The following is a 20,999-nucleotide window of genomic DNA, read 5'->3' as shown; positions in this document are numbered from 1 at the left end:
TGTAAAGCGATATGCTTTGTCAGTAAAACATTAATTGGTATTGAGTAGGTCACGCATAGCTGATTGCTTTTGGAATTTTATTTCATTTCTTCATTATTTATTTGAAAAATTTCAATATTATTTATTATTTCTTCATACCTATTAAAACAAGGTATTACTTCTCGTTTTGCCCATATAACTAATGCTTTTTTTAATAAAGCCACATAGTGGCTGGCAATAGATTCTGCCATAAATGCAAGACTTTTTATTTTTGAAGGACCCTAAATCTAAACCCACATATCTGCATCATCATGATAAGGACACACACACACACACAATCTTGAGGAGAAACAAGGTCAACATCGTGGATCCTCGCCGCAAAAAGCCACTGCAGTTGCCAAAATACACGACTTTTCTCCTGGACCCATCTGTGGTTATGTTTCAGGGGGACAGGTATGTTAAGCACAGGGGCCTCTTTGTCCTTGGCCCTTGGTTATTTCTGACACCCTCACGGGCAGGTCGACCCCCTAGCTCTACTCCCATGTGGAGGGTGATGTCTGAAGCCTGCCTCTGTAAGGCTGGAGCGGATCTCACACGTGCTTCTCCTCAGTGACCGTCACACCAGTCTTCCCAGTAGACGTGGACGAAACCACACAAAAGCACTTGTGGTCACTTTTGAGACCAGCGGTCTACCATCCTGGTTCTGATGTCGGGGCCAGTCTGGGCATCCCCGCCACACCAGTCCTGACAGGCTCGTAGAACCCCTCCCTGGGGTCTTGTTTGATTTCAGTGCTGAAGACAGCTTGGCTTGTGAATTTAGCTTGCTGACACAGCAGGTTGTATTATTGTTTGTTTGCGTGTTTTGTTCTCCTACCATGTCGAGGAGTCTGTGACAGCCCCCCCCCCCCCCCCCCCCCCCCCCCCCCAAGGCATCGATGGCTCCAGCTTTATCCTGACGACTGAATGATCTGGGTGGCAGGATGGGTCATTTGAAATATCTAATTATGTGTGGAGAGAGCTGTGAAACTGCAGGCTGTGGTCACACAGGCATGTCCACGGGCCAGTATTAGCAGGGTGGCTCGGTGCTTTGGAGTGCGAGGAATGCAGCCATGTCTCTGAGTGGACCGAACACCCCATGTCTTCCCATTAAAGCACAGTAGCCTCTCAAACTCACTGCAGAAATAGAGGAAAGGCCTTGTCTGCTTGCCCTCAGAGTCAGTATGCGTGTGTGATGGACATTGTTATGTTCCACTGGAGGGTCTGTTGTTTAACCTGGGCAGACAGAGGCATGTGGCCCGCGTGCGTGACCTCTGTGCGGAGGTCCGGGTGGCCAGCTGTCCAGCACGGCACCACCTCCCCCACCCACAGCTTTCCAGGCACCTGGGGACTGGGCTGAAGGTGTAGGCCTAGCTGGAATATGGCCATACATTGTGTTTCTGTTACTGCCTGCTGTGTGTGGCATCTAGACTTTGTAATATGTTATCCAGCTTTTATTACATGCGAATATATCGATGATTTAACCAGCTACTGTTTACAGAATATATATTGGAAAAAGATTTGAACTACAATTTGATTGGTATCTTGCTTATTTATGCATTCGGTAATTCATTCATTTGTTGATCATTTCGTTTGAAGTCCTGCTCGTAGTTGTGGGACACTGTGGGTTCTGGTCAGGGTGTGTTTGTGGAATGGGCCGCGTGAGCTGCTGGTGTGACCACTCACCGTGCTGCTTCTGTCTGAGCAGATCCTGGCTGGAGGAGGCGTCCCTGTCAACACCCTGGTGAAGATAAAGGAGGGTCTTCTGAGGCAGCGCGAGCTGGAGATAGACAGGTGAGTGATGACCAGGATGAGCAGACAAGAGATCTCTGTTCAAGGAGAAATCGCCTGTTCATCAACACCATACACTCACCATAGGAGACTGTTTATTGGAAACAACTTGTATGTTAATAGTTGTTGTCTATATACTGTCTGTTGCCTTGCGCAGCTGGGTAGCCGTCTTGTAGCCCCTTGCTGCACCCAACAAGGCCGTTAAATGTAGTGAACCGAGTTTGTTAACGTATATCGGTGATACCAGAGCGTAGAGGCAGACGTATGTAGCTGCGTATTTAATCTCACTTTTTCAGTCTGTGAGTTTCCTGAATCTCATTACCCCGAAAAAGATCCGCGATAATGTGACGGCCGGGCTGGATCGTCAGCGGCTCTGGGCCCGGCCCGTGTGAGAGAGCATGTTGACGTGACGTGTTGACGTGACGCTGAGCCCGCTCACGAACACACCCTGCTGATTGCAGCGGTGACCTTGGGCAGCTGTGCCTGAATGTGCCTTGCCACCTCAAAGCAGACGAGCACTGTTAATCCTACACACACACACACACACACACACACACACACACACACACATACACTATTAACAGACTGGCACAGAACTTCATCAGACTTTTTAACTGACAATCTACCAATGTCCATTTTAAGCTGGTTATATGTGGTTATTTATGTATTTATTTTATTTTTGATTTGGATTTTTTACATTTTTTCCTCTACTGAAATTTTATGAAATTCCACAAGGTGGCACTGTGAACATATTTAGTATTCCAGACATAAGACCCTCCCTTGTTTAACCACATCTTCTCTCATATTGAGCTGAGAGGCAGAAAATGCCCGTACGCTACAAGCACGGTGCAATAACAAATGTGGCACCTTTTCTTTAATCCCACACCGTTCCTCCCTGCCTCATCAGTGTTGCCTGCACCTAGAGGGCCTCAGTCAGAAGAACATGTTAGTGTGTGCACCGTATTTACACCTCAGTGCCACTGAGAACACACTGTACGTTTGGAAGATGTTGATTCCATCCCATTACGCAGTTGGTTCATTTGTCTTGGCAGCTAATATCTATGGTGGTGTAAAAACGTGGTATAATAACGATATTCCTTCTGTCCTTTCAGACAAAAGCAGCAGATCCTGCAGCTCCATGCCAGGATTAGGGAGAACGAGCTGAGGGCGCAGCAGGTCCTCCAGAACCAGAGGGGGCGCTGTGAAGATCCCTACCTGCTTAAATCCCAGGTACATTTCACTGTAGACCAAAAAAACAAAGCTCCTTATAAGGAAGAAGTGCACAACTTGAAAAAAATCTACATTGACTTAATCTCCCTTACCCGGGCTGTCCAGGAGTCCCTATTGGACGGCCCTTCGTCGGGTCACGGCCCGCAGGCTCCGCCCCCTGAGCGCGGGAGCCCGCTGTGCTGTGAGGGTGGCGAGTTGGGCCGGCGACTGGCCACGGCCGAGCTGGAGGTCCTTCACCTCAATGAGTTCCTCAAACAGAACACGCAGAAATACACAGAGGACATCAAGAAACTGGAGGAAGGTAGACTCCAGCTCTCTCTGCACCTTCTTCAACTCTTCAAGATTGAGGTTTAGGCGTTGGTTCAAATAGAACATCATGTTTCTTGGAGAAATGCACGTGTATCGCATTGTAGCCCATAGTCCTGCTTAGTTTATGTGACCTTAGGGAAGTTCTTTCAACATTAGTGTATACTTCTGACAGCCTCACGTTACAAAAGCAGAATGTGTGTGTGAGAGAGAGAGAGAGAGAGAGAGAGAGAGAGAGAGAGAGAGAGAGAGAGCGAGGGAGAGAGAGAGAGAGAGAGAGAGAGAGAGAGGGGGAGAGAGAGAGAGAGAGAGAGGGAGAGAGAGAGAGAGAGAGAGAGAGAGGAGAGAGAGAGAGAGAGAGGGAGAGAGAGAGAGAACTAAAATAGAGCATGTCCAAACGCCTCTTTAAGATGAAAAGTGTCCGTATAAGATTATGTAAGGAGCTGGTGGTATATTTTCCCTGATTTGTAAAGGAGGTCCTTGAAATGTGCTTACGCAGGGGTTTATGAATATAATACTGCCACCAAACTGTAACCAGAACAGTGGACTTCCTAAACACAATGTGTTTAATTCCCAAAATGGCTTGTGTGTGTGTGCGTGTGTGTGTGTGTGTGTGTGTGTGTGTGTGTGTGTGTGTGTGTGTGTGTGTGTGTGTGTGGTGTGTGTCACCCAGATGAAGACGCGTGACCGCTACATCAGCAGTCTGAAGAAGAAGGTCCAGAGAGAGCAGGAGCAGGCCCAGGAAAAGCAGCAGCGCATCGAGACTCTGGAGAAGTACCTAGCAGACCTGCCCTCGCTGGATGAGGTGCACACACAGGCCCAGCAGGTAGACATGCCCCGCCCAACCGGCCGGCCCCGCCTCCTCTCCCTTCTCGTCTAGGATCAGACCTGACACCAGGCAGGAGTCGGGTCCTCCCCGGGTTCGATCTCTCTCTCCCCGGGGTCGAACCTCCAGGATGAAGTTCTAAATCCAGGGGGTCGTGAGTTCAGTGGACAGCATAGCAGACACGTTTGAGCACTAAACCTGTGCAGGAGTGCCGTGGCCCCCCGGGGTCTGCACTAATGTGTCAGTAACCAGCCACTAATGTGACAGAGCACTTTCTTAAGGAGACGCTCCTTCACACTGGATTAAATCCACACGGTAGCCACCCCCACAGAGGATTAATTTTAGCGACGTCAAAACAAAGCGTGACAGTCTTACATCACAGTAAGCAGAGAGATGTGTTGATGCTCTGAGGTTAAAGCAGCGTAAACACCAAGCACAGCGTAATGCTAAACAGTGTCAACTAAGTTGAACCGGCCAAAGATATGTCCAGAGTTGACGTTTATATTGTGAGCGATAACATGTGGCCAGCAGGGGTCAGTAAAAGCCAATTATGTAAATGCCTTTGGAGGCAGGATTTAGAATTGTTCTGAAACAGTATATTGCGTTTCCTGTGTTTAGTGTAGGTTTAGGCAGTGTAAATTGTACAAAAATATGGGGCTGTGCTTTTATTTTTCAATGTGAGGAATATTGAGATTTTTATGTTTTTCCCATCTGTGTGCGTGAATGTGTGTTTGTGTGCGTATGCGTGCGTGCGTGTGTGTATCAGCTGCAGGAGGTCCAGGGGAAGTCTCAGGTTCTGCAGGACACGGTGGCTCAGCTGGAGCAGAGCTTGAAGGAGAGCCGGACCCAGCTGCAGGAGAAGGACGCCATCATCGAGAGGCAGGCCCAGAGAGAGACGGAGCTGGTGGCAGCAGTGCAGAGGTGGTGTGGGTGGGTGGGGGTGTGAGTGGGTGGGGGGGGGGGGGGGGGGGGGTGGGAGTGTGGGTGGGTGTGGGTGGGGGGGGGGGTGTGGGTGGGGGTGTGGGTGGTTGTGGTGTGGGTGGGTGGGGGTGTGTGGGGGTGGTGTGGGTGGGTGTAGGTGGGGGTTTGGGTGTGGGTGGGTGTGGGACCGGGCGTTCTGGGTCTGGGTATATCCACATGTGTCAGTTGTTCTTCTCCCTTTTTAAGCACATGCAGAACGCGGGGCAGATCTGAGCCTCCAGCAGTCTCTGTCCAAACCACTCAGTCAGCGGAGCAGCACACCACCACCACACATTGGAGAAATACTGCTTTAAACCATTAGTTTACACAGCACATTATATTATCCAGAGACTATTTTAGCTGCTTTCACTGGTAATAAAAACTGCTTAATGCACAGTGGTCTGTACACTGCTTAGGTGATGCCATGCACGTCCCCAGCAAGGTCCCTTTGGGTCACACACCTCTCTCTCTCTCTCTCTCTCTCTCTCCTCCCCCTCTCTGCCCCCTCTCCATCTCTCCCTCTCTCAGTTTGCAGGAGAAGGTGGAGAAGTGTCTGGAGGACGGTGTGCGGCTGCCTATGCTGGACCTGAAGCTCCTGGAGAGAGAGAACGCACGGCTGCAGGAGGAGCAGGCTCAAAGCCACACGGTAGCCACACCCCTCTGACCCCGCCCACCCCTCTGACCCCTCCGAGCTGCCGTCCGCCCCAGCACACTCTTCCCATACTTTCTCTCATGTTTGCCAGTTAGAATACTTAGAAAAGAAATAGGAAGTACAGAAATACCACGTACTTTTCACACAATATGAACATAGATTGTACTTTACAAAAATATAGTAAAATATAGGCACTATTCATTAAAAATGTTACAAAAACTAAAATGTTTGTTAATAATCAGCATATTTAAACTCATGATTGTTTTTTTGGGGTGCTGGTGAAGCAAGAACATTGGAGAACATCGACAGTACTGCTCACTGGTTTACTGTCCAGATGTGTGGCGTGTCAGTGTGGCTGTTTTTAGTCCAGTGCTTTCGAGTGCTCTTTGGTGGCAGAGCGCAGTGTTTGGCGCATGTTAAGAGCCCCTCTGACACCCACACACACCCCTGCCAGCCTGTGTGTGCCTTCTAGTTCTTTATGTTTAAAAGTACATATGTGGTTCACTTTGCTTTCAGCTGATTGACACCCAGAAGCAGAAGATTGACTCCCTCTCCCAGGAGCTGATGGTAAGGTCATCAGTGATCAGTCTCTTCATAGCTTTCTTTGTTTTGATGAAGGTCATTATGACCAGATTGTCAGGTTATTAAATATGTTTATAACAGCTTGATGTGTGGGTGTGTTGTTTTCTGATAATGTTAGCCTGCTTATTCCACTTCTCCACACACTTAAATAAAGGTGTTTGAATGTTTGTTTGAAATTTGCAGTTTGGCCAACCCTGTAGCGTTGTGTGTTGGGCTGGGTGTGGGTATTGATGTGGGTGTGGGGAAGTGTTGGGCTGGGTGTGGGTATTGATGTGGGTGTAGGGAAGTGTTGGGCTGGGTGTGGGTATTGATGTGGGTGTGGGGAAGTGTTGGGCTGGGTGTGGGTATTGATGTGGGTGGAGGGAAGTGTTGGGCTGGGTGTGGATATTGACGTGGGTGTGGGGAAGTGTTGGACTGGGTGTAGGTATTGATGTGGGTGTAGGGAAGTGTTGGACTGGGTGTAGGTATTGATGTGGGTGTAGGGAAGTGTTGGGCTGGGTGTGAGTATTGATGTGGGTGGGGGAAGTGTTGCGCTGGGTGTGAGTATTGATGTGGGTGGAGGGAAGTGTTGGGCTGGGTGTGGGTATTGATGTGGGTGTGGGGAAGTGTTGGGCTGGGTGTGAGTATTGATGTGGGTGGAGGGAAGTGTTGGGCTGGGTGTGAGTATTGATGTGGGTGTAGGGAAGTGTTGGGCTGGGTGTAGGTATTGATGTGGGTGTAGGGAAGTGTTGGGCTGGGTGTAGGTATTAATGTGGGTGTAGGGAAGTGTTGGGCTGGGTGTGAGTATTGATGTGGGTGGAGGGAAGTGTTGGGCTGGGTGTGGGTATTGATGTGGGTGTAGGGAAGTGTTGGGCTGGGTGTAGGGAAGTGTTGGGCTGGGTGTAGGTATTGATGTGGTGTAGGGAAGTGTTGGGCTGGGTGTGAGTATTGATGTGGGTGGAGGGATGTGTTGGGCTGGGTGTAGGTATTGATGTGGGTGGGGGGACGTGTTGGGCTGGGTGTAGGTATTGATGTGGGTGTGGGGAAGTGTTGGGCTGGGTGTAGGTATTGATGTGGGTGTAGGGAAGTGTTGGGCTGGGTGTAGGTATTGATGTGGGTGGGGGGAAGTGTTGGGCTGGGTGTGGGTATTGATGTGGGTGGGGGGAAGTGTTGGGCTGGGTGTGGGTATTGATGTGGGTGGGGGGAAGTGTTGGGCTGGGTGTGGGTATTGATGTGGGTGTGGGGAAGTGTTGGGCTGGGTGTAGGTATTGATGTGGGTGGGGGGACGTGTTGGGCTGGGTGTAGGTATTGATGTGGGTGTGGGGAAGTGTTGGGCTGGGTGTAGGTATTGATGTGGGTGTAGGGAAGTGTTGGGCTGGGTGTAGGTATTGATGTGGGTGGGGGGAAGTGTTGGGCTGGGTGTGGGTATTGATGTGGGTGTGGGGAAGTGTTGGGCTGGGTGTAGGTATTGATGTGGGTGGGGGGAAGTGTTGGGCTGGGTGTAGGTATTGATGTGGGTGTAGGGAAGTGTTGGGCTGGGTGTGGGTATTGATGTGGGTGTAGGGAAGTGTTGGACTGGGTGTAGGTATTGATGTGGGTGTGGGGAAGTGTTGGGCTGGGTGTGGGTATTGATGTGGGTGGGGGGAAGTGTTGGGCTGGGTGTGGGTATTGATGTGGGTGTGGGGAAGTGTTGGGCTGGGTGTAGGTATTGATGTGGGTGGGGGGAAGTGTTGGGCTGGGTGTGGGTATTGATGTGGGTGTGGGGAAGTGTTGGGCTGGGTGTGGAGATACTGAATGATGGGTACTGAGCAGCGTCTTATGATGAATGGCTGTAATCAGTGTGAGCACGCTGTGCCAATGTGAACGAGGAGACTGAGTGCGCTCACTGTGAAATGAACGCTGTGTCATCACACCCCCCCCCCCCCCCCCTCCATCTCTGCCCCCCTCCCCTTCCCTCTCTCTCTGCCCCCCCTCAGGCACTTGAGAAGAAGCTACAGAAGGAGAAGGCACTCTCACAAGAACTCCGCAAACAGCTCGTAGACACAGAGAAGGAACTGGAGACCCACTCCAAGAGCCTCTGCCAGGTATGGAGGTCCATCAGTGCTCTGGTCTGCAGAGAGCTGGAGTCCCCCCCCCCAACACACACACACACACACACACAGACACACATCAGATGCTTTTGGAATGCACAACTCCTAGCTAAACAAGTCTGGTGATTTCCTCAAAAAGCTCCTTGAAATTGGAAACAAGTTGTCCAACTCTCGTTTGAATGTGCACGGCAAGGCAAGGCAGGAATGTTGGAATGCTAGTCACCCACATCAGTATAACAGTGTGCACACACACTTCACACACTTGCATATGTGTTAACGTGAACACATTTACACACAAACACACACATTTGTCATGTGGTTCTGCCACAGTCTGGGTTTGTGTAGTTCTCCAGAATTTCCCGCTGTTTCATCGCCCAGAAATAACCCTAATGGACGATGCTCGCAGTTCAGAAATACCACCATCACCATGTTCTCCAAACTGCTTATAATCAATCAATCAATCAATCAAATTTTATTTATATAGCGCTTTTTACAACAGTTGTTGTCACAAAGCAGCTTTACAAGTGCCGAGTCCTAGCCCCCAGTGAGCAAGCCAAAGGCGACAGTGGCAAGGAAAAACTCCCTAGGTTATATAGTTATAACAACTGCAAATAAACAAGGCGCCCAAATGTGTGTGAGCACCAGCCCCGTCCTGACAGCCAGCGCTGTGGTCTGTGGAGCTGCAACTACGAGCCTACGTGGGTGCCCTTACCAGCCTCCCACCTAAAGGGGCTTGACAGCTCGTCTGGAAATAGTGCGAGGAGACTTCAGCCTCCAGCCTGAGACCCACAGACATCCAAGATGCCTCGTTCAACTCTGTAACTAACCAACGAACTACAGCAGGGGCTTTACAGCCGCCTTACTGACCCCTTCTAAGGGTTTGTTCCATGATATGATATCTAATTAACACACTCCTCTCCATCTCCACTGAACTCCATTCAGTGACAAAAAACATACGCTGTGTACACACACACACACACACACACACACACACACACACACACTCACACACACAGTCACTATGGTTGACAGTGATAGAAATGTTTCTCATAATGCTAATGTTTAGGGTTGTTTTTTCTGCCGTTGCACTTCCTTGAAAGGAAAGACCCATTTGTGTCCTCAGAGGAAGTGGCATTCGCCAAGTTGCCAAGCCAAAGACATTCATAGAAATATTTCCATAACAAGCAATGCCACTCATGTTGCTGATTGCCAGAAGAGCTAACTAGCAACAGTAACTAAAACAAATGCAACCAGACAGTGTGTTGCACTGATGCAATTTCCTGTTTTTTATACTAGTCTGTAAACCATGAAAATAATGGACTGAATCAGAACAGGACCACTCTAAATAAAAACATCTATCTAGCTGTGTGTGTGTGTGTGTGTGTGTGTGTGTGTGTGTGTGTGTGTGTATGTATATGTGTGTGTGTGATGTCCTTAAAGTGTATATAAAATATAAAACATTGATATTAGCATACATAGGCATATTTAAAATGTTATTTATTTGAATATATACGATGTTATTTAAAAATGTTATTTGGGGTGAACTTCTTTTAACCGTGTGTGTGTGTGCGCACTTTGCATGCAGAACCAGAGACCAGCAGAGGACGCTGCTTTGTGGTCGCTGTCGAGCGCCGAGCTGCAGGAGGCGGGGCCTCTTACGAAGGGGGCAGGGCCTCCACTAAAGGAGGCGGGGCCTCTACTGAAGGAGATGTCCCTGTGCCTGCTGGACCTGAAGGCTCTGTGCAGCGTCCTGACCCAGCGGGCCCAGGGCAAAGAGCCCAACCTGGCACTGCTGCTGGGCATCAGATGTGAGTGTGCAGACAATGGCCCATACTAAGTGCTGAAGCCCCGCCCCCACCCCAGCCCTGCTCCGCCTCCACATCGTTATCTCACGCTCACACACCACATCACTTATTGCCTAGAGCACACAGCACTTAAGTATTTAAATGAAAACACCCTCTAAATCTTTGCATTTCTAACATGCTATGTAAGTAATTTAAGGACAGTACATACCCCACTGCTGTTATATTCACAGACTCTAGATGGCACTGTCGCAAACAGTTGTCCATTCCAGTGCAGTGACATGGACTTGAATCCCAGTAGCTATTCATGTAAGACTGAAGGTTGCATACAGAGCCACTATTCACTTGTGTGTAATGGCTTTAGGGTCAGAGAACAATTAGTGCCCTTCGTCTTTAAAGAAAAAGGTACGTGGCTTCTGAAGACTGTCTGTTACCTTTGCAGATTGAGCCACAGTGCACCGACTTTGCATGTAAAAGATCTGAACTGAGCTGTGTGGAGCGATTGCTGCTTTGACTGGGTGTATTTTATGAGACGAAGCACAGCGTGATGTTGGGGTTTGTCTGGACTGTGTGTGCTGTCTCACTGCTCTGAGATGATTTGTCTGGACTGTGTCCTGTCTCACTGCTCTGAGATGATTTGTCTGGACTGTGTCCTGTCTCACTGCTCTGAGATGATTTGTCTGGACTGTGTCCTGTCTCACTGCTCTGAGATGGTTTGTCCGGACTGTCCAGTCTCACTGAATGCATTCACATCTCTCCTCCTCTCTGGACTCGTGCTGTGTCGAACCCTCTGAGCCATTGCTTTTCAAGATCAAACAAGCACAGAGAGAGCGAGACACACACACACACACACACACACACACACACACACACAGCTGAGGGTATAATCTCTAAAGGTAGTCTGCTATCTGCTCCATAAACCTTGTAAACCTGAATGAGCAGGAAACATTAACAACGTTAGAAGGTAGTGCAGTGTGACGACAATACAAATGTAGTGGCACATTTATTACGTAAATAACATTTTAAACAGCAGTATGCCCTGTCAGTTATATTTCATTTACAATTCCTTATCCAATTGGAGTTTTAGTGGACCACAGCTTAGTGTAAACATTAGCTACATATCCTGCCATTTCCCTTGGACATTGTCTCTGAAACCCCGCCCCGCCCCGCCCCGCCCCAGTCCCCCTGGCAGTGTGATTGGTGAGGCCAGCTGTCAGTTAGTCCGCTGCAAATAGAAAGAAGGCAGCTAATCTCTTCATTTCAAATGAAAGCTTTGCTATGTTGTTGTGAACAAAGGAACCGAGGTGAGCTCAAATGCTATAGGAGCTGAGTGCTGTCTCGTTCTGACAGCAGTAACAGAAGGTCTATTGATCTCTTCTATTAATTACTAAAAGCAGAAACTGTAGCATCTTGCAGTCCAGTGTAAACCGTTCGTCTTCAGCTCCTAATCTCAAAATGTGCCGACCATCTTGGCTGGAGCTGCAGAGTCGGAGACTTCCGTTGTAATCAGTGTGCGTATACGATATAGAAATATTGCTTTGGAGATCGGTGCCAAATAGTTATCCGCCTAGTTGTTTGGGACCTCGGTCGAGCATTTCCCATGTCGTGGTTCAGTTCGTGACCTTTGACCTCTTGCCGTTCCAGCAATGAGCTGCTCCGGGGAAGAGAGCGAGAAGCCGGCGGAGGGAGACGGCCTACGCGCCAAGCTGGTGGAGGTGTGTCAGCTGAGGAAGGATATCGATGACCTGCGTACCGCCATCTCGGACCGCTACGCACAGGACATGGGAGAAAACTGTGTGACGCAGTGACTGCCCCCTAGAGGCAGGCCTGAGACCTGCACCTCCCCACCCCCCACCTGCAGATATCCGCAGGGCTTCCGTTAGCAGACGGAGAGGTCTGAAGTGCACAGATCAGCCACACTCTTGCCAATGGACGGGAGCAAAAAAAGTGGGTTGTAGTTGTGCTACAAAAGCAGGGCTCTTGCTGACTACTGAATGTTGGACCAAGATGTGAATTCAGTATATAAGGCCGTTTGTAGCTCTGTTCCAGTGTTCATCTCCAGTTCTGATTTTTCAGGATATTCTATGAGATCATGAACTTTTTGGCTTCATTTCATTTATTTGTTGTTGTTTTTTTTTTTTGGAAGGGATGTTTGATTTTTTTATGTTCTATATTTAATGGAACTATGGAATAACCTGCTCGTCATTACGTTAAGCGCAAAGTTGGTTAGCTGCTAACTTGTCACGGTGGGATCTGAATCTCCACAGTGCAGCAGGAACTACAGCAGACAATATTCATGTGGACTCTTCTGGCCCCTGGGACCCCAGCACAAACCAGCGGCGTAGGGCGTGTGAAACGGTCAGTGCTGCTTCAAGTGCCTTGTGACGATGGTCCTGGTCGACACCTTCCTGCGGTACCTCTCCAAGGCGTCGCAGATCCTCAGTTTGACCCGAAGGTCCCTCGTCTCCTCCGTCCGCCGCTGCAGGTCGCAGGTCGACCCCAAAGCGGACCCCTCCGCCAAACGCCCGGGGGGTTCTGAGGGCATCTTCGGCACCTTGTTTTCCATTATGTTACGCCTCTCCTGTGATTGGCCGAGTACGTGCGCGCATATCTGCACGGCCGTGCATAAGCGCACATGTTCTGCGCATGGACATGTGCGCTACACACTTTTAATTTCAGTAGGACTCTCTAGACAAACAGTTCAGGCTCGCTAAAAGGAAGATTTTGCGTGATGGAAAAAAAAAGGCCATTGTAGTTGGCAAGGGACATGTTGAATTTGACAACCGCCACAGAAATCGCATCAGGAGATCTTCTAGACGTTATTCCTAATGGGAATCGGAACATACTTCTGCGGCCCAATCTCAGCGATTCCAGATATAGTGAAAACGGTCAGGAACTGTTAAGCAGTCACAGTTTTGATCTGGAAAGTGTTTCTCATCTAGAGCCAAAGATGAACATTGGTGTTCTTAAGAGTTCGATATTTATTACTTTTTATCCCCCTTCTTCCACCTCCGAGCTGCTGACATGGGGAAAATGCACATAGTATTTTATGCAAAGCAGAAAATTTAATATTAATAGGCGTAACGTACAAAAAAAATGACATCAATGCAAAATGTTTTTCTCAGGTATTTTAAGTAGACAGTGTTAAGACTCCACCATTAAAGTGGAACTGCTTTGCTTTTTCATTTCAGAAGGGATTTTAGCGTTGAGAGCAACGTGCTCTCAGCCATTGGAACTTTTTACTGTTGGCCCAAACATAGGATACGTTCTAACTCTCTAACATACAAGCGCAGAGATCCGGCCATGACAACCTATGCACAAACATTAGCTGGACAACGAATGGCTGGGGGGGGGGGGGGTTATCAAAATATTTATTCCGCTAACATATCTAGCTAGCAATATTACTGCTGATTGTTTTGAGTTTTGCATGGGAACTGGGGCGTGAACCATGACCTCTTTGCCAGAGTGCATGTCTGTGTGAGGCTCTTTAATATGTCCTGATGGAACCTGCGCAGGACCAGGTGAGGTTTCAGGACCCTGGTTTGATGTAGACCCTGCTATGCAACCTCATGTACCAGCATCCACTATAGAGTTGGGCAGACATAGTCTTCACCGTGCCTTTACAAATCTATGCAGCAGAGTTGACGTTCAAACACCCTGTGTGTATCTATGTCAGGGTTTATCTGCTGTTGGCATGACTTGGGTATTTACCCAACAGATGTTTTCACCTGCTAAAACACAAAAAAAAATACATATATAGTTGTACTCAGTGGCAAAAAGGTTAGTCAAGCCATAGACACAAACAGCACATTTCTCAGGCTCAGGCAATTGGAAATCTGAATCGGAGGAGGAGTACCTCTTCATAGCTGGTACGACAGCAGGATGCACCGTGACCCGTGGACGCACCGCGAGACATACGTGGTCTTCAGTTCAGAGTAGCGGGCAGCGCAGGGTTGTCATGGCCACCACGGAGCGCACTGCGGGCCGAAGGCCACTGGCTGGCTTTACTGTACGGGATCGACACTCACTGGTTTGAATGGAATTTTGGATTTTAGTTTTCAGCTAGAATTTACATATGCCAAAGCTCTATTTATGTACCGTTTTCAGAAGTATTGACTATTTTTCCATTTTGTAAAAAAAAGAAAAAAAAAGTATGCTTTGTTTGTACAGAGAAAAATAAAATATTTTTCTATATTTCTGGTTTTACTTTTTGGGTGCCGCCATTATAAAAGACATGACTATAGATTCTCATTCTCTTGGAACTCTGCTGTTAACTGCTGACTACTTCTGCAACACCAAATGTTCCCTCATGAAGAAGTGAACACAAACACTGGTTTGAGCTTAGATGGGACTTTAATAGCCTTAGGATCACAGATCTTAGGTTGTTTAAAAAAAGGTTTTATATATCTGGTTTCTCCTGTGAGCAACTCATGATCTATTGGATACCACAAATTCTTTACAATGGCAACTTGCACCTGACGGATCTCCTCCCTATTTCATGAAATTTGGAGGGGGGAAAAAATCCACAGTATAATTAAATTGGAAAGGGACTCATCCAGGTTGCACACGACAGTACCAGCTTCATTAAAAAAAAAAATCTCATTCAGACCACTCCATCAAATTCAACCCATTAAAATTCATCTACAGCCCCTCATATTCCAAGTCTTAAAATCTAGATTTAAAAATTGAGAATAAAACATAAAAGAATGGACTCTGGGTCCCCTAAAAAGTTAAAACTAGAAGCCCTCCCCTCACAACAGCTGAAGCGTTTACAGCAGGTAGGTCTGGCGGCCTGGTGCGAGGGCCCTGCTAGCGAGGTAGCCCAGCTGGACATGACAGACCTGCTGAACCAGCCCCTTCACAGCCTCCTGATAGACCTGCTGCCCAGAGTGCAGATAGAGCCAGAGGAGGCGGCCGAGCTGGGCACGGAGGGTGTCGCCGTGTAGGGTTCCTGCAACAGAAATACAGGAGGGTGGGGTTAAAGGCACGAGCGACCAATCACATTCCTGAAGGCATGCATCCCGCCAAAGTCATTGGCGGTGCAAGTGACCAGTCAGGGAGGGTCATGGGAGGGAGCTTTCGTGCCCTTGCAAGAACACCGGCCATTTGACAATGACCTAAAATGATAAAATGACCCTCCAGTGTGGAGGACTTGAACAAGCTGATGATAAACATGACAAATCGCCCGGGAGACCGCAACCATCTGATAAGATGACCGTCATGGCAACGGGTCAGAGATGCGTGCAGCAGCACATCATAAATCCTGATTAAGATTTTACTGACGCCTTGTCAGAGCCTGGCGAGTGATGAATGGTGTTCGCACAGGCGAGGGCGAGCGTTGCCAGACCCCCTCCCTCGCTCCCAGCGGGGTTCATCAACATCAGTGGAATTCCTCCCAGGCTCAGCAGCAAACATCGCCACTCAAGTCTGAATTAACATCAGGTAACACCACAAAGCCAAGCCATCGTTCTAGGAGATCCTCCCATGAGCCAAACCAACAGGAAACCAGCCAAGGCAAGCAAGGACTAGTAGACGAGCACAGAGCCATCGGTGCGGAGCTAACATCCCGCTAACATGTCTGCGTGAGCCACACCTGCTTTGTGGTAACCCTGTATGAGAAGTGGGTCCCTCACCGGTCATCTAATATAGTCAGCAAGCGCAAGCACACGTGTGCACATAATTCAGAGAAAATGTTTTATCAGATCTGATGTCCCATGTTTGGCATGGTCACGTATAAAACATGGGGGGGGGTCACCTTGGAGGATCTTTGTGTCGAATTCCAGTAGTGAATAGAGGTTGTCTGGAAGGAGCTCTCTAATCCAGATGTTCTCCTCCAGGTACACCCAATCATGGATCAGCCTCTTCCTGTTGAGGAAGCCTTGCACGTGTTCCAGGTACACAGAGTTGCCAGACACCAAGTAGAGCCTAAAACACCGGAAAGGTCCATTTAGAAAACGTCTCGCTTTATAACACCAATGGGTCAAACGCAGATTACTGCAGTTTCTTGGAGTGGATTGCCTGGTATTACTGCTAACCGACCTCCCACAAAATACAGTTGAAAAGAATCCCGGTTACTTCGCAAAAACCATAAAAACTGTCAACAATGCTCACGGGAACGGAGGCAGAATATTTTTAGGTTTATTTAGAAAATCAAAACAGAAGCAGTAAAATGCAATTTTGTCATTATATGCATCTTGTCGATTTGGGAGCAGGTAACTACTTTAATAAGCAGCTCTGAGCTTTAAAAACATAAAAGGCTGACTGATAATAAATCGCTTTGGCAAGACCAATTTTTCAATGCCAGGGGATAAGCTATCCCCCCATTCAATGAAATCACAGGAGGCCATATTTTCCACCATGGAAATAAATGCTTCAGACCACCCAATTTACATGCACGTGCGCACAAATAGGCAGGTGCAAACACAGCATTTGTGCGGTTACATAAAAAAAAAATGTAACTAAAAGTTCAAATAGCCACGTGTCTATTCTTACTAGTGATCAATGAATGGGTTAAAGTCACTTGTGCTTCTAAAATTCCCTGGAACCCATCAAAATGACCTTCATTCCTCATTAAAGCTTCCCTCTCTCCTCATTATCTGCCGATGTAGAAGTGTTTTCTTTATGGGGACTCATTGCCTGGCATTTAATAGTCCTACTTTACAAAAGCAGTTCCTTCCATTGTTTTTAGAATCCATCCCCTCGTTCTTCAACCGCGTAGAAGACGCCTGCTGCATCACCACCTACTTGTAGTAGGGCAGCATCTCGATCATCTTCCAGCCCACATAGTTGCCGGCCGTCTGCTCCAGCATGCACACGCGGCTCATCTGGATTTTGGCCACCTGCCAGAACCTCTCGTGCCCCACCAGAGTCTCCTCCATCTCCCGCTTCAGAAGCAGGTACACGCCTTCCAACGTGTCCCCATAGACCTGCAAAATATGCCGCGCTGAAGGCTTCGCCCAGCCACAAACGCGGAAAGGACTTCTCTCTCTCTGCAACAAGTGGAATGTACCCAAATTACAACTCGCTAAAAATCAGCAAAACAATCTTTCAAAACTAATGTATGACAAGGAGTGTTGCAAGTGGACAAAAATATAAACGTTGGGCCCAAATAATGAACTACAATCACTTTTCAAAATCCCCATCATGTTAAAAACCAAAAGTACCAAAATGGACCGCATCACATTAGCCTAGTCTCCATTTCTGCCAAGGAAGAGGGGTGTGGGGGAAAAAAAAGGTGCATGTTCACACATGCCGTGTAATTGAATAGGACACACAAATATATCTGTAATCCATTTATAGTTATCAGATGGGACGGGGAGCCGTCTGTTGTCTGCTCAAGCCACAACCTGCAGAGTCATTGGCACTGGCCAGTGAAGTGAGAGACGTTCACCACCGGAATACGTAAAGACCTGATGCATTGGGACAGGACCCATGTTAGGAGAAACGGGAAGAATAATTGACCATTTTGAAAATGCAAGTAGCGTTTCAGATCTAGTTCTTGAAGCACACGTTCCCCAATACGCAAGGATCGTCAAAACCTTCAGTCACGTCTGTTGTAGTTTAAGCTTTGCATTTTGTGAAGTACAGCAGACGCTTCACTAAATTATCTTGAGTTAAGAGTCTGTACTGTACCTTCCTTCTCTTCAGTCGGCCCCAGTCACGCCCCAAGATCCAGGCCACTAGTGACTTGCACATGGAGAAGTAGTTCACAACTGTGTGAATCCCTGTAGGAAAATCATTAACCCAGACATAACATTGAAATACATAGTGCCTCGCATAGACCCAAGATCACTTCACAGAAACTATATTATATACACATCCCTTTAAAATGGACAGAAGGGTTAGGGTTGGGAATGAGTTTCAAAGGAGGAAAGTGACGGACAGTGTTGAAGAGATTGTGGTAACGTGATCCACAGATTGGGGGCCATCGTGCTCAAGACCTACATCAGAGGATCTGCGTTGACCTGCCCAAGACAGCAGGGTCTCTGCTGAATAGGCTGGTGCGTTAAGACTGAATGTGAAGCAGAACACGTAGCCAGAGTAATGGAAATAGAATTGGAGTGATGGGAGCTGATCTGGGAGTGACTTTTCCTACCAGCTGATGTGTACGCACACTGGAGAGAATTAATGGCTGTTTGAGAGATCAACAAGACGGCAGCTAGAACAGTGAAGGCATGGTTTCAGCCACGTTGTTGGGCTGCTCGTCTAGAATTCAGGACTACGTTTTCTAGATGTAAAATTATAATCCACAGCAGGATTGAACACGAGATGTAATTAACAGTTTAACCACCTTCATTTACAGGTAACGTTCTTTCAGATAAGAGACTTAAATTACACAGCAAAGAAGTGTGAGCAAGTTTCATCAGATTAGTTTTGCTACAGATCACGAAAACACCAAGGTAACTTAAAAAGGTCTCCAAACCCAATGAACCTTAATTCAGACCAACATTTATGTGCATCTCTGAATGCAGAGGCCTCTGAATGCCTGAGAAGGAGACATGTCAAAGCTCAGGTTTCACACACCGACCACTGTACCCAAGAGCACCCAGACGCTACATGAAACATTCCTTCAAAAGCACAGTTGCTTTAAAAGGTGCTTTTAAACTTTGGGTCACACACTCAGAACCGCAGTGAGTTCAGCAAGAAAGGGCCACTTATTACGCAACTCTCGCCTCAATGCCCGACTCACCCACGTTCTCATCTCCCTGGGCCAACTTGCCCCTCCAGTAGTCACTGGTGACGTAGTGCAGGGAGGCCAGATACCTCACGTCGCACAGGGTGCCCCCCCACTTCGCCACCTTCTTCTTGCTGTGTTTCCTCCACTGCAGGTAGATGGCACGCAGCTGCCGGCTAAACGGGGCTGGCTGGCGGAAGAGCCAGTACGTGAAGAGCCACTGGAATCTGCACTGGATGTACTGGTGGTACATGGACTCCAGTTCAGAATGGTCTGAGGACGAGGCAGACAAAACGATGGAAATCTAAATCTGATTCTAAATTTATTTTTCTAAATGGGAATAACTTTTAAAATGTAATACACATATAACTGACAAACACAGAGACTGTTGAGGTCAATTACCGCTGTGGTTCCTAAGAAAGTTCAAAGTTATTACCTACAGAACCAGACTCGTGTCTGACTTTTCCAACAGAACACAGCAATTGCAGTGGGAAGAAAATGAGTCATAAATACTCCAGACAACAGGAGCCCTAAAACCATGCAACGGCACTCCAAACTTTCAAAGAAACGGTCCATTCCAGCACTTTAAAAGTGACTCTGCTGTGCAAAATGAATCAGATGACCGTATTTTTCTTTAAAAAGGTCTACACTGCTTTTTTAGAAAGCCAAAAAGGGCTGAAGATATGCAAAATGTCTCGGAGAACAATGAGCTGAAAGAAAACGCTTTTAGCAGGCAAAAAAATGGCAAGTGGCACATTGGGTGTGAAGAGATTTGTGAAGCAAGTTTGACATCTTTCACAGAGAGAGAAAAGACCTACACTGAAACACCAAAAAGGTACCACGCGTACTAAAGTCTCAAATTCTTTCACTTAGTAACAATTACTAGTGAATTAAATTCCATTAAAGCAAACAACGTGCTGCATTTGTCAGAAAATACAAGTCAATCTATGCAATAGGTCTCAATATTGATCAGATACACAGTATTTCCCCTAAAGGCCAGTGGAATAGTTTTATAAAAATGAAATAATGCAATTCATTCCAGAATGAAAAATACACGAACAAGTCCTCTTCAATTCCTGTTTTAATATGTTCAAAACCCACCAGTGAGATGATTTCTTACCGTTGCAGCGGTGCTGATTGAGAACATGCTGAAAGACTTCGGCCACACCACCGTGGTGACCCAGGGCCAAATTATACAGCTCCCTCCATTCAAACATGAGGACTTCGCCTTCTTCCAATTCCTCTAAAACAAATGTAATGGAGGGAAACACACGTCTTAGAAACGTATCTGGTCGTCTCGTATGAATTGGGCTCGAAGGTGACGAGACTACCGTGAAGTTTCTCTCTGAAGAGGTCTCTCGGTATACCCCACAGGTTCTCCACCTCACCGCACGGGAGGCGGACCGAGGGCAGCGGCACGCACTCCTCCAGCACCAGCCACTGGGTCCAGTACCTGTGAGGCGGAAACGGTACTTCTGCGAACAACTTGGCCTGAAGGGACCGGTTACAGTGGACGTTTCTGAAGAGAGCTCGCCACATAAAAACTAAACGGAAGGCGGTTTTGGCAGCGACGATGGTTCTGACTGTAGCGTGTGGTAGGCCGACCCCAAACGAATCCTGTCAACACATTTCAGGTGTTTTTTTTTTCCAAACGATTCGGAGGCGAAAGTGCCGAGACTTTCCGTCGTGGCAAAAACACCTACCTGGAAGTGTCGAACCCATAATGAGTTACAGGAACAAACTCGGAACAGTAAACTACAGGTGCTTCCGAGCCTCAGCAGAGATACCGGATCTAGTTGCCTTAAAATAATGATAAGGACCTCGTCGCTCAAATGCAACAGACCGGTGGTACCGTCACTGTCTGCTAGAGACCCAGTTTGTTGGCCTGTATTTGTGTCCTGGTCCTCTGCACCATGTAGTCTAGAGAACTGGTCCAGTAACTCGCACTCCCAGGTCGAGGTGCAGTGTGCCATACCTGCCAGTAACCACTGCCACCTGAAACCAGTATGGACTAAAGGTTTAAAGGTGAGGGATGTACCAGTTTAGAGGTCGGGGGTGGGTACTGATCCAATTGTCTTCATTGTCAATAGTA

At 47.7% G+C, this 20,999-nt stretch overlaps 2 protein-coding genes across 3 annotated transcripts; one reads left to right on the top strand and one right to left on the bottom strand.

Moving 5' to 3' along the window:
- Positions 1–1,696: 1,696 nt before the first annotated feature.
- LOC143504596 (centrosomal protein of 85 kDa-like) lies at positions 1,697–14,427 on the top strand (the record flags this gene model as incomplete). Its single annotated transcript, XM_076995976.1, has 10 exons — positions 1,697–1,809; positions 2,919–3,036; positions 3,142–3,384; positions 4,007–4,168; positions 4,935–5,089; positions 5,657–5,774; positions 6,297–6,347; positions 8,318–8,425; positions 10,017–10,239; positions 11,878–14,427. Coding segments are annotated over 10 exons (1,455 nt in total), but the record flags the coding sequence as incomplete, so codon positions are not given.
- Positions 14,377–20,942, bottom strand: LOC143504588 (uncharacterized). 2 transcript variants are annotated; one of them, XM_076995969.1, is made up of 8 exons: positions 20,611–20,942; positions 20,239–20,524; positions 20,028–20,150; positions 18,923–19,180; positions 17,866–17,957; positions 16,978–17,222; positions 15,989–16,158; positions 14,377–15,184 (listed from the first exon to the last, which is right to left on the bottom strand). In XM_076995969.1, exons 1-8 carry the CDS (start codon positions 20,878–20,880, stop codon positions 15,003–15,005), a joined length of 1,626 nt encoding a protein of 541 aa, XP_076852084.1. In that variant the 5' UTR covers positions 20,881–20,942; the 3' UTR covers positions 14,377–15,002. The 2 variants fall into 2 exon arrangements, with proteins under 2 accessions (XP_076852084.1, XP_076852085.1); XM_076995970.1 differs by having other exon boundaries at positions 16,978–17,159; positions 20,611–20,937.
- Positions 20,943–20,999: the final 57 nt, after the last annotated feature.

The sequence above is a fragment of the Brachyhypopomus gauderio genome, unplaced genomic scaffold, assembly GCF_052324685.1.
Source record: "Brachyhypopomus gauderio isolate BG-103 unplaced genomic scaffold, BGAUD_0.2 sc305, whole genome shotgun sequence".
NCBI lineage: Eukaryota > Metazoa > Chordata > Actinopteri > Gymnotiformes > Hypopomidae > Brachyhypopomus > Brachyhypopomus gauderio.
Note: the sequence above shows the minus strand (reverse complement) of the source record. Positions and strands in the feature narration are given on the sequence as shown.

What these genes read in the sequence shown, in the direction of transcription:
- LOC143504588 (XM_076995969.1), bottom strand. Translation starts at nt 20,880, where the DNA reads ATGGCACACTGCACCTCGACCTGGGAGTGCGAGTTACTGGACCAGTTC. An exon ending in CAATCAGCACCGCTGCAACG is followed by an intron (nt 19,181 to 20,027) that starts GTAAGAAATCAT and finishes CCTCGTCCTCAG; the next exon opens with ACCATTCTGAACTGGAGTCC. An exon ending in CCAGGGAGATGAGAACGTGG is followed by an intron (nt 17,958 to 18,922) that starts GTGAGTCGGGCA and finishes ATTTTCCTACAG; the next exon opens with GGATTCACACAGTTGTGAAC.